At 43.0% G+C, this 12739-nt stretch overlaps 1 protein-coding gene across 1 annotated transcript in view; it reads right to left on the bottom strand.

The window, feature by feature from the left end:
• The window catches only part of ptprfb (protein tyrosine phosphatase receptor type Fb), a 96378-nt gene that overhangs the window by 16085 nt on the left and 67554 nt on the right, over nt 1–12739 (bottom strand). The window contains exons 17-22 of the mRNA XM_062987490.1: nt 11774–11871; nt 10065–10321; nt 9693–9768; nt 8682–8915; nt 5795–5952; nt 2072–2184 (exon numbers count right to left, since the gene is read on the bottom strand). Of these exons, the coding sequence (XP_062843560.1) occupies nt 2072–2184; nt 5795–5952; nt 8682–8915; nt 9693–9768; nt 10065–10321; nt 11774–11871 (936 nt within the window). The remainder of the gene's footprint in view (nt 1–2071; nt 2185–5794; nt 5953–8681; nt 8916–9692; nt 9769–10064; nt 10322–11773; nt 11872–12739) is intronic.

The following is a 12739-nucleotide window of genomic DNA, read 5'->3' on the forward strand; positions in this document are numbered from 1 at the left end:
AGGCTCAGGAGTCCAGCAGGGGTGTTTCTTATTCCACTCCGACAAGACTGCTTCCTGAGGTTTGCAGCGACTGTTTTGGGGAAGGCCCTTTCCTGTTCCAGCTCAAAGCGAGGTCCGTGATGGCATCAGAGCCTGTCCTAACCTGGGTTCTTTTGGCTGAACAGGCACAAGTTCCAGAGGACACACTCCAAAAGCTTTGGGAAAGCCTTTTTAGAAGAGCGTATGCTGGGGCAACCCAATATTAACGCCTATTAAAGCTCAGGCGTCCATATACTTTTGGTCATATAGCATAATTCTGATCATTTTACATGGACAAAAGTATGTGGACGCCCCTTCTAATTATAACATTTGTGTTTCAGCCACAGCAGTCACTAACAGGTGTAATAAATCAGTTATATAAAGGAAATAATAGTATCCAACTTGGCAGAAATAGTTTAGGGAAGGACCGTTCTTGTTCCATCAGACTCCAGTGTCCTGCACAGAGTCCTTTCCAACAGCTCTGGGATGAATCGGAACATCAACTGAGGCTTTCACGTGTCTATTATTCGATTTCAATCTTGGCCCCCGGACCCCACCCCTTCCCGCCGATCACCAGGTACCAGGCACGACGCCGCTCTCAGTATGAGTATCGCTAACCACGTTTAATACGCGGCCGTTTTTTCCGCCGTTTCCCTCGTCCGCGGTTACGAGATGATTTATGTCTAATCTTCTCGGTGCTTTCGGATCTGGCAGGTCCGGGGCGCTTAATTAGATCTGGGATCGTTCACCACTCAGCTCACGTTCCTTACAGAGGGGAAGCGGGGGTCTGGGGAGGAGACGAGGGGCCCGGATTTAATAAGGGGGTGAGAATTACGGCACGGCACGGCACGGCGCGGCTACACGCGGCACAGGTATGCGTATGAATTAGAAAGCGTTTGGGACACGACCCTGAAGTGTACCGTGACTGGGTTAATAATTTCCCCCGTATATTTCGGGGTTCCTGACACAACCCTCCTGTTTCTATCCGGGTTTGGGACATGCACTGAGAGCGCACCCACAATGCCAAGTGCGCCTCCCAGTGGCTAGGCTGTTTCAGCCGTCTCCCTTCCTCAGAAATTAGCCAATCATATCCATGCAGAGGCAGGACCGGATGATAGCACTGCTGAGATCCTTCAGCCTCCAGTTTTGGACATATCCCAAGCTTCCACCAATCTACAATACTTACAGGAACAAGTTCAACGCTACACTCTCTGTATTCTTGGATTTTCTGTGTCGTTACATCAAACAGACACCAGGAGTCGCTGTTGCAGCAACTAATAAACGTTTGTTGGTTTCCTGACCAGACTGGAATTAAAATCCTCATTACAAATACGTTCAAACCCCCCCACAAATCTCTGTACGTGAATGTAAACCGTAATCGTCCTGAACGTTCTACTCGCCGCTGCTGATGAAAAGCAGGCGTCCCCCCGTTCTGCACTAATTAAAGACTTAAACGAGCTTGTGGTGTGACGAGGAAACAAAAATATTCTCGTTTCACTAATTAAGAATAAGCTGCAGCATTCGCACAATCGTTATCGCCGTTAAGAGAGAGAAATAAAGTGCTTTAGAAAAGAAATAAAGCACAATTAGAGTCAGTAAAGCTGCAGCGCCAAGGAAGATTAAAGTCCATAGATAATCATAACAAGAGAGAGAGAGAGAGAGAGAGAGAGAGAGAACGAGAGAATAAAAGAAAAGAATGAGAGAATTACAGGAGAATAAATGTATTAATGTAATAAATGTATTAATTACATATAAAAAATAAATACAATAATTAACAAATATAATAAATATAGAAAATAAATAAAATGTAGTAAATATTAATAAAATAAATATGACTACAAAAGATAAATAAATAACAAATAAAATAAATATAATAAAAAAAATATACTTTATATTTATTGAATTTATTATAGTTTTATATTAGTACTGTATATTTATTTTATGTATTATGGATTTTTTTATTTATTATATTTATTTTATTTATTATAGTTTTATATATATTTTATATAGAATGGGTGGAGCAGGTGGAGTGATGCATTCTGGGTATTATTACCTGGAGTTTGGTAGTTGATCCTCCTCATCTCGACGGGATCGGAGGCGTTAGCCAGCAGCGAGTCCTTCACCCCGCTCAGGTGGTCGTCTTTGGGCAGTGGGGACGCTCGTTTCCTGTGGGACAGGAAGTGATGACATGGTTAGCATGAGATAACTCTGTTAGCATAAGAACAGCTGAACGTGGGCGTTAGCAAATAAAACCAATTAGCAGCGGATTAGAAGAACGGACGCATTAGCTTAACGAAAACGCATTAAAGTCTCTCGTGGGTTCAGGAAGTTCTCTGAGGTTTCAGACGCTCATACACATTAGCTCTCTCGCTAAACGCCGCGGCTCCGCTGCGTCCTGTTAGCGAGGAAAACAAGCTGCGTGGGTAATTAGCACATTAAGGGTGGACGCCACAACACGGGCTAATTACGCCACATCAACTCTCGCACCTGCGCGGCTCCACGTTACACCGCGGTACCTAACTATAGCGCCGACAGAAGCTAACACGCTAACAGGCGCTAACATGATGACACAACGCAGATGGGAGGAAAACATACAAACAATAAACAAACAAAAAATAAATGAGAAAAAACGTGAGTGAAAATACAAATAATAAATATAAAATAAAAATATAATAAATACAAAATAAATATTTTTAAAAATGTAATAAATATAAAAATTATGACAAATATAAAATAATTATAATGACTATAAAAATAAATACCATAAATAGATAAAATAAGTATAAAAAATACAAAATATATAAAAAAAACAAATACAATAAATATAGAAAATACATATAATAAATATAATAAAGTAATTAAAAAATAAAATACATTAAGTAAAACATATATAAAATATAAAATACATATAGTAAATATTATTAATAAAATAAATATAATAAAAAACTATAATATAAATAAATATAATAAATATAAAAATAAATACCATAAATATATAAAATAAGTATAATAAATAAAAAAAATAATATAAAAATATAAAAAGCAAATACAATGAATTAAATACATATAATATATAAATAATAATATAATGTATAAATACAATAAATAAATATGACACTAATGAAATATAATAAGTAAAGCATATATAAAATAAAAATAAATATAATAAATATTAATACAGTAAATATAATAAATAATACAACTATAATAAAAGTAAATAAATATAATGTATAAAATAAATATATCAATATAATTTAATAAATAAATAATACTACAATAAATAAAGCAAATATAAAATATAAAAAACATGAAGCTGAAAAACTAAAAACTTGTAAATTGATGAAAGCACAAAAAAGAAAAAAAAGAAAAAGGTTGAGGTACAAAGAGGGGAAAAAAACATAAAAGAACATGCGACGTTTTAAGGTCAGAACTAAAAAGCTGCAGTTACGTCAATTAATAAAAAAAGACGTTTAGTTTGGAATCAGATCCTGAAAGTTCCACAGACTGAAGCTCTTTGAGTTTCCACACCGAGGAGAGAAAAGAAAACAGAGAGAAAAACCATCCGGCTGAAGGAAAATGTCACGCCTGACAACCAGCGCCAGCCTGGCATTTAGTCTACAACACAGAGCTCAGTACCCAGCTGAGGAGGGGCACACAGCACGCCAGTCACCGTCACGCCGCCAGATCACGAAAAAATATAGCTCAAAAATATTCACACCCCCTCGTTTACTGACGCCTCACACAGAGCAGAAAGAACAAACGCGCCAATCAAAACGACTGAAATAACGTCGGCTAAACTAGCAGCATAAAAACCTCATCACAATCACCTGAACTAAACTACAGTAGGAGAATTTAAACCATCAGATTATTTATTATATTCATATTTTAATGGCCCGTCTGTGTTGTGACTGTGCACTGACTGAACCGAGCATTACTGCTCTGTGTGAGAACAGTTCGGTGAATGAAATCGGGGCGGCTGTGAACACAGCATGCGTCTGAGTGGCACTGAAGCTGGTGATGGATGCGGGAGGGGCGGAGGGGGGTGAAGCGGCACAGTGACACCGAGCTGCTTCATTTCCATCAAACTCACCGCCAACAAATCCGAGTGCATCAACCAGATAGATGAGTGAATGGATGAGTGGATGGGTTTAATAACTTATGGACACATGAATGAATGTATAGCTCGATGGACAGATGAGGGTTTAGGTGGATGAATTAATGGATGGATGGGTGTATAAAACTATGGATGAATGAACGTATGGATGGATCGATGGACAAATGAAAGTTTAGATGGATAAATGGATGGGTGGATGAATGAATATAAGGATGGATGAACATATAGATGGATGTATGGATGAACGTATGGATGGATGAGTGAGTGAGGGCAGATGGAGAGAGTGGATCACGTGGATCTGATGTGACCTACCTCTCCTGTTTGCTGTGAACACATGAAGCAAAAAGAGCAGAAAAGACTCAGCATTAGTGACCATCAAACCTCCAGAAATAACACACACACACACACACACACACACACTCTCTCTCTCACACACACACACACACACACACACACACACACACACACACTCTCTCTCTCTCACACACACACACACACACACACACACACACACACTTTTTCCGATATGTGGACACTCTGCAGTCGGACACATCGGTGCTGTTTTTAACATTAACATTCTGTGGAAGAACCGACCCGAAATAACAGAACGAGAAAATAACGAGGGTGTGTGTGTGTGTGTGTGTGAGGGTGTGTGTGTGTGTGTGTGAGGGTGTGTGTGTGTGTGTGTGTGTGTGTACTATTAGTTTTTCACTTTGATCTGATGGAGCTGATTAAAAACAAACAATTAGAACTCAGAAATTCTCTCGTCTAGACGTCAATTCAACATAGAGAGACAAAATAACGGAAACAGGAGAACCACCGAGAACAAAACAGAGAAGAAAAGAATGAAAGTAAAATAAAACAAAAAGTAAAAATAAAAAATATACATTGTGTAGCTGCTGTACAGTAATGACGAAAACACAGCGAACCCCCAAACCCTCAAATCAACTCCCACATTTATTTATATTTATATAAGACGCGTTTTAAACATCGGTTTTGTTTGTGGAAGCTGCAAGCAGGTCCAGCGAGCAGCCGAGACTTATTATTATTATTATAAAAATTATTATTATATATTTTTACAGCTACAGAAGCTAACATGTTAGGGGAGAGATAAATAAAAAAATATATAAAAAATATAAATAAATAAAAATAACCACGCACACACATATATATAAATAAATATAAAAAAATATATAGAAAAAATAAAAATAAAAAATAAATAAATACAATAAATATATAAAATAAATTTAAAAAATTAAAAATTAATTATAAAAAAGTAAAATAATTATAGAAAAAAAAAAAAAACATGGAATAAATATAAAAATTAAATAAATAAATAATTTATTAAATAAATACAGAGCTGTTATCTGTAGCACATCTAGCGGACTTCGATCCAGCCAGCGAGAGGATGATGAGAACCGCGTGACGGCGTGACACTAATATGGAAACAGAATTCCTGGACGTGGATCAAACCCAGGTCCCGAGGACCCCCCTGTTGCTTGCAACACCCACGCTATCAGCCAATGATCCCCCCTAGTTTTGTTCTACATCCTGAACCAGCATCTCGGTGAGGCTCGAGTGCGCGTAGCCCGTCGCGTCACGATCCTCCCACATCAAAAGCTTCCCCGGGTGATGACGAGCGAGACGAGGGCGGGGCCTCACCTCTTGAACAGAATGATGACGATGACGATGATGACGATGAGAACCACGGCCAGGACGGGTCCCATCACCCACAGCATCTCGGGGGATTCCGCGCTCTGTGTCATGCTCCTGGTCAGCATCTGCACCGGGTCCGAGAACGGGCTGGAGGAGAACATCCGCTACGGGAACAACAACAACAAACAGAAAGAGTTAACACAGAGTAGCATAGCGTAGAGCGATTTTAATTAGCAAAGTGGATCATTTATGTAATAAAATATGATAAATAAATAAATCTGAGTGTCACACAGCAACATGGCATCCAAGGACCTGGGTTCAGTCCTTGCTTCTAGTCACCAACCTCAAAAAGATTGGTAGGTTTTCCATACAAGAAATCTTTATTACTATTTAAACCCATGCAGAAGGTGGATTGGCTGGTGTGACTTTGAGTTTCCAGGTGGGCGAACCCGGTGCAACAGAAACCACAACGTACAGCTAATACACCTAGTCGTTCAGGATAGCAGCATCGACCGGTGGAGCGAGGATCCTTTCAAGCACCTCACACACACACACACACACACACACACACACACACACACACACACACACACAAGGAAAGAAGATTGTTAACAAGCTCCTCTGAGTGTCCATGGTGACCTGAGTACAGAGACAGGAACCGTATAAAAGTGTGTGTGTGTGTGTGTGTGTTGGAGGGGGTGTAAGTTCGGGCCCCCTGTCTGCCCTGATAATAAAAGTAAGAAATAAAGGGATAAAGGAACAGGGGGGCGAGAGCGTCACCCTCCCTCTCTGCTCCGGGGCCGGACCCTCGCCCTCCTGCTGCCCCTCCTTCCCGCTCCTGGTGGAGGGGGTGGGGGGGTGGGGGTGGGGGGGGGGGTGTTAATTGGACAGATAAGCGGGACATAAGCCGGAGGAGTCGCACGGCTCTGCGTCACGCTTATCTCCTCCGCTCATATGTCACCACTAACATAAAAGCGCACGTGTGTCAAAGATAGGGCGGAGATACGGGGGCGTGAAGGATACCTGACAAAACGGACGACGTGTCCTTCATCAGGAGAGACAGATTATTTGCGATTATTTATTAGAGGACGACGGGTTATTTGCTAAAGCGCGGTTTGTCCGAATCGCTCCAGAAAACGTGCTTCCCTTGCTCCAGAGTCTAACAGTGATGTGTTTTACACCACTCTGCCTGATGCCTGGCTTCCAGGCTGAGCTGTTGTCACTCCTAGACGCTTCCACTTCCACAGGTAGCTGGTTTTAAGAACGTGGCCGAACACCCCTGAACTCAGCCATCTGAAGTGGCGTCTACATATTTTCGGTCATGTGAGGATCGGCTCCGTGCTCCAGGCTAATGCTAATGCTAACGCTTTATCTAGCACGAACAGCTGCTGTGCTGCGGGCCGCCTCTACCCAGCATCTCACCTTCCACACATACACACACACACACACACACACACACACTCACACTCACACACACACACACACACACACACACACACACACACACACACACACACACACTCCAGTCGTGTATGAGGGAGGTGGTGCTGATGAAATGGGAGCCGTTTTTTAAAACGCTGAGTCGGTGGATTTTAGAGCGCCGAGCTGCTCAGGTTTTATACACCAGATCATTCAAACGTGTAACATCAGCAGCACCTCCAACTCATCTTCATCATCATCACCTCCAGTGTACACTGTGCTGTGTGTTATGTGTATATTGTGTGTGTATTGTGTGTGTATTGTGTGTGTGTGTGTATTGTGTGTGTGTGTGTGTGTGTGTGATGTGTGTGTATTGTGTGTGTGTGATGTGTGTGTATTGTGTGTGTGTGTGTGTGATGTGTGTGTATTGCGTGTGTTATTTGTATATTGGGTGTGTATTGTGTGTGTATTGTGTGTGTTATGTGTGTGTGTGTGTGTGATGTGTGTGTATTGTGTGTGTATTGTGTGTGTTATGTGTGTGTGTGTGTGTGTGTGTGTGATGTGTGTGTATTGTGTGTGTGTGTGTGTGTGTATTGTGTGTGTTATGTGTGTGTGTGTGTGTGTGTGTGTGTGATGTGTGTGTATTGCGTGTGATGTGTGTGATGTGTGTGTGTGTGTGATGTGTGTGTATTGCGTGTGTTATTTGTATATTGTGTGTGTATTGTGTGTGTGTAGTGTGTGTATTGTGTGTGTGTGTGTGTGTGTGTTTCTGTAGTGTGTATTTACTTTGATACTCTGACAGTGTGTGTGTGCACTCTGGTGCTGTATGTATTGTGTGTGTATGTATTGTGTGTGTATGTATTGTGTGTGTATGTGGTGTGTGTGTATGTGGTGTGTGTGTATGTGGTGTGTGTGTATGTGGTGTGTGTGTAGGGTGTGTATTGTGTCTGTACTCTGATTCTGTGTGTATCGTGTTTCGAGTGTGTGTGTGTGTGTGTGTGTGTGTGTGTGTACTCTTATAAACCCTCCTGTTCCCGCTCACTCCCTCACACTCGTACTGATGGCGGTGCTGCAGATGCGTGAGTGTGTGTCGTTACGGTTACGTTATCTCTACGTTACTCAGCGTTTACGGATTAATAAGCTAATAAACCGGCCGCCCCGACACTCTGCGGCGGCTCTGGATCTGAACCTCTCGCTGTGGGGTTGTTCGTTAACGACGGCTGAAGAGTGAGAGCAGGGTGAGAGTAAATGCCGCGCTCATGATCGACTCCTCCGGCGGCACAGAGCCGCTACGGTTCACGAGTGCACCGGATCACCGGGTTAAACAACAACATATGCTAACGCTCAACGACGAGACGAGCGGCGCTTCAGACCGACCCAATTAGCGCCGGCCTCTGTAAACCCGTCGGTGCAGAGGGCGGCCGGGGGCCGGCGGTGTTAATCGGGGGCGTGGCGGGTGCGGGTGAGAGGGTACCTGCTTGTCGTTGCCGCTGGGCAGGTGCTGCTCCTTCATCTCGGCCATGACGAAGCAGTAGTGCGGCTTCTCGCTCGGCAGCGGGCGGTTGTAGAAGCCGCCGTAGGTCTCGCGGTCGCCCAGCGTGAAGCTCCTGGGCAGCACGTCCAGCTTAGCCGTGATGTACGGCCTCAGGGGCTCCGAGTAACGCCGCCGCCGGCGTCTCTCCACGGGATCCTCTCTGAACTCCGGCAGCTAAAACATCACAGGAGACAAAGAGTCCAGATAAAGGTCCCGCCTCCCAGAGGAGCTCTAACCAATCAGGATCAATCACAGTGCCATGGTAACCAGTTCACCCAGTGTACCCAGTTCTGACACCAATCCCAGTTTACACAGTTAGGCTGTTCCCACCCCTATTGGGACTGTGTCAATCAGACCCCTCTGTCCATGTACCAATCAGATTCTGGTTCCTGTTTCCTAAGTTCCTGTAAACAATCAGATTGGTTCCTGTTTCTTAAGTTCCTGTAAACAATCAGATCGGTTCCTGTTTCTTAAGTTCCTGTAAACAATCAGATTGGTTTCTGTTTCTTAAGTTCCTGTAAACAATCAGATTTGTTCCTGTTTCCTAAGTTCCTGTAAACAATCAGATTGGTTCCTGTTTCCTAAGTTCCTGTAAACAATCAGATTGGTTCCTGTTTCTTAAGTTCCTGTAAACTATCAGATTGGTTCCTGTTTCTTAAGTTCCTGTAAACAATCAGATTGGTTCCTGTTTCCTAAGTTCCTGTAAACAATCAGATTATGGTTCCTGTTTCCTAAGTTCCTGTAAACAATCAGATTATGGTTCCTGTTTCCTAAGTTCCTGTAAACAATCAGATTATGGTTCCTGTTTCCTAAATTCCTGTAAACTATCAGATTATGGTTCCTGTTTCCTAAGTTCCTGTAAACAATCAGATTATGGTTCCTGTTTCCTAAGTTCCTGTAAACAATCAGATGAAACGTTTCTCTCTCACGATTGATGAGCGTCTGACTGACCTGATCCAGGTCGAGCTCGTCTGGGTTCTCCCGCCCGCGCGCAACTGACCCGGGCACAATGATGATGTAGTACCACCTGAAACACACACACACACACACACACACACACACACACACAGGGGGTCAGTCGGAGCTCTAGGCTTGTTTTCAGTCTGTTTCCCAATTCATGCCAGAGATGTTTAACATGATGAAGATTGACGATGGTATTTCGTTTTATGGACCTCGCTGTAATCACAGGGGCGCGGTCTCGTTTTCGTTTGATCTTTCATGCGTGGCGTCAAGGCTGGTTTAATTTCCGTCATCGAGCCGGACCGCCTCACCAGCTCGGCGCGGGTACGCTCTGGCGACTCTGACTGCGGCGTGTCGACTGACCTGACGGGGGCGGCGGTGGGCACCTCGGGCAGGTTGATGGTGACCTTGCCGTCGCTGATCTGGTCGGTGTCGAGGAGCACGGGTTTGATCTTGAGGAGGTCGGGGGCGGTGCGGATGGAGACCTGCTGCTGTAACCCTCCGGCGCTGTTGGCCCGACTCATCAGCACGAACGAGTAGTTGGTGTCGGGCTTCAGTCCGGTGATCAGCTTCCTCTTCCAGCTGCCCGGGACCTCCACGCTCTGCTGGTTATACAGGATCTACAGGGAGACAAACAGCGTTTAGAGACACCGGATCTCCTCCGAACCGAGGGTTTAGGCCCTGTCCACATACATACCGAATATTTTACCCCCCAAACACAATCCAGGTTGAACATGCTGACGTCACAGCATGGAATCCAGACTCACCTAATGCGCTCTCAGGACACTTCTGACCCCCCCTGAGGTGTCTGAAGGAGTTCTGTGGTATCTGCTACCAGGTATCTGGCATCAACCAGATCATCCAACAGTGCATTCACAGGTGAACGATGGGCACGTGCCCGGCCGTCCACAAGATCTTGAAGGAAACAGGATGTCTGACCAGTCGACCTTCTTCCATTATTTTGATGTCCAGTTCTGATTCCTGCATGCGCATGGTCGATGCTTTGGCACAAAATCATCTGAACTTTGATCTACGGTAGATCTTCCGTTGGTCCGTACCAGACGCTACAACCTTCATGTCGTCTGGCATCAATCATGTCGAGTGTCAGTCGCCCAGCAACCTGTCGCTGTGGGTGGGCACTCGCTATGCCAACCTGTGACAGGACTAACCATGTGGTCAGGACCTCAAGTTTTTACTGCTTCATTCAACACCTGAATTACAAGGATCCTGCATCAGATCAACATCTAACGGATCCCTCACCCTCACATTTTGGGCGTGGTCCCAATGTTTTGGCTTGTCTGTGTACTATTATGTTAGTGTTACATCTTGTGTTATTTGGGACAAGGTTCGGGGTAAACGAGGTAAATTAGGAGCGTTTTATTAAGAGGAGAAAGTAATAGATGAGAAGTCGCCCCCACTGTTCCACGGCGAGTCTGAGGAACAGAAAAAACTTCTTGTTATTTTTCCACGTCCATCCCACATGAGGTTTTAGGGTAATGGGATTATCCTAATGGACACGAGGGTGGGCGCTGAAGACACACAGTCTGGGTTCAAATGCACGCTTAAACCGAGACATTTCCCAGAAGTCTTTTCCACAAGATCTCACTTTAATGGAGCTGCTCTCGCTGTGGTTTGTGGATTCCCTCGAACCCGATTCGATTCGCTCCTTAAAAGCTTCTGGTTGTTTAGAGTCTGATTACTGAGAGTGAACGATCGGTGACGGGGGTTCCTGCACCCGCTTTTTAACCTAAACTGATAAATCGGTGCGTCAGGAGAGGAGAGACGTCCCTCAAAAAGTGCCTCGTTACTTCCTGTCCATGTTTAAACCACCGCGTTATCCTGGTCAGGGTCGTGGTGGTTCACCGTGGTTCTCCGGGGACTGCTCTGGGTCCACATGGAGCTCAGCGTGGCTCTCTGTGCGCTATACGGCTCGTCGTGGAAACCCAACACAGCCGGAAGATCCGGCTCTCCTCGATCAGACCCGGGTCGCACGAGCACGAGCGGGTTCACGTTCAAGAAGTGGATATAAAATAAACTGGACTGAAAATAAATAATAGAAACAGTTCACGCACCTTAAAGGGAACTTGGGCTCTGAAGTTCTCCGGAAGCTCCCAGGTCAGGATGACTGAAGTTTTCATTACAGTTTTAACAGCGAAACTTGTGGCGAACGCTAGAAAACAAAAGACGTGTAAAAAAAGAGACAGAGAAATGTATTATTATCACAATTATTATTATTATTTTAATTATTATTATTATCACAATTATTATTATTAATATTTTAATTATTATTATTATCACAATTATTATTATTAATATTTTAATTATTATTATTATCACAATTGTTATTATTAATATTTTAATTATTAATTATTATTATTGTTGTTTTTATTTTGATTATTTTAATTATTACTAGGGGCGGCACGGTGGCTTGGTGGGTAGCACTTTCGCCTCACAGAAAGAAGGTACTGGGTTCGATCCCCAGGCGGGGCGGTCCGGGTCCTTTCTGTGTGGAGTTTGCATGTTCTCCCCGTGTCTGTGTGGGTTTCCTAATTGGAGTAATTGGAGACACTGAATTGCCCTATAGATGAATGTGTGTGTGTGTGTGTGTGTGTGTGTGTGTGTGTGTGTGTGTGTGTGTGTGTGTGCCCTGCGATGGACTGGCGCCCCGTCCAGGGTCTTACTGTGTGCCTTGCGCCCATTAAAAAATTGGGATAGGCTCCAGCATCACCGGCGACCCTAACTGGATAATCGGATAAGAAAATGAATGAATGAATTATTATTAATATTATTACTTTTATTATTATTATTATTACAATTATTATTATTGTTTTTATTATTATGTTAATTATTATTAATATTATTACTTTTATTATTAATATTGTTTTTTTTTCATTATTTGAATTATTAATATTATCACTACTATTATTAATATTGTTTTATTATTATTATTATTATTATTTTAATTATTATTAATTTCACTACTTTTATTATTAATAGCTTTTATTATTATTATTTTAATTATTATTAATATTATTACT

The sequence above is a fragment of the Trichomycterus rosablanca genome, chromosome 25 (assembly GCF_030014385.1).
Source record: "Trichomycterus rosablanca isolate fTriRos1 chromosome 25, fTriRos1.hap1, whole genome shotgun sequence".
In the NCBI taxonomy this organism is placed as follows: Eukaryota; Metazoa; Chordata; class Actinopteri; order Siluriformes; family Trichomycteridae; genus Trichomycterus; species Trichomycterus rosablanca.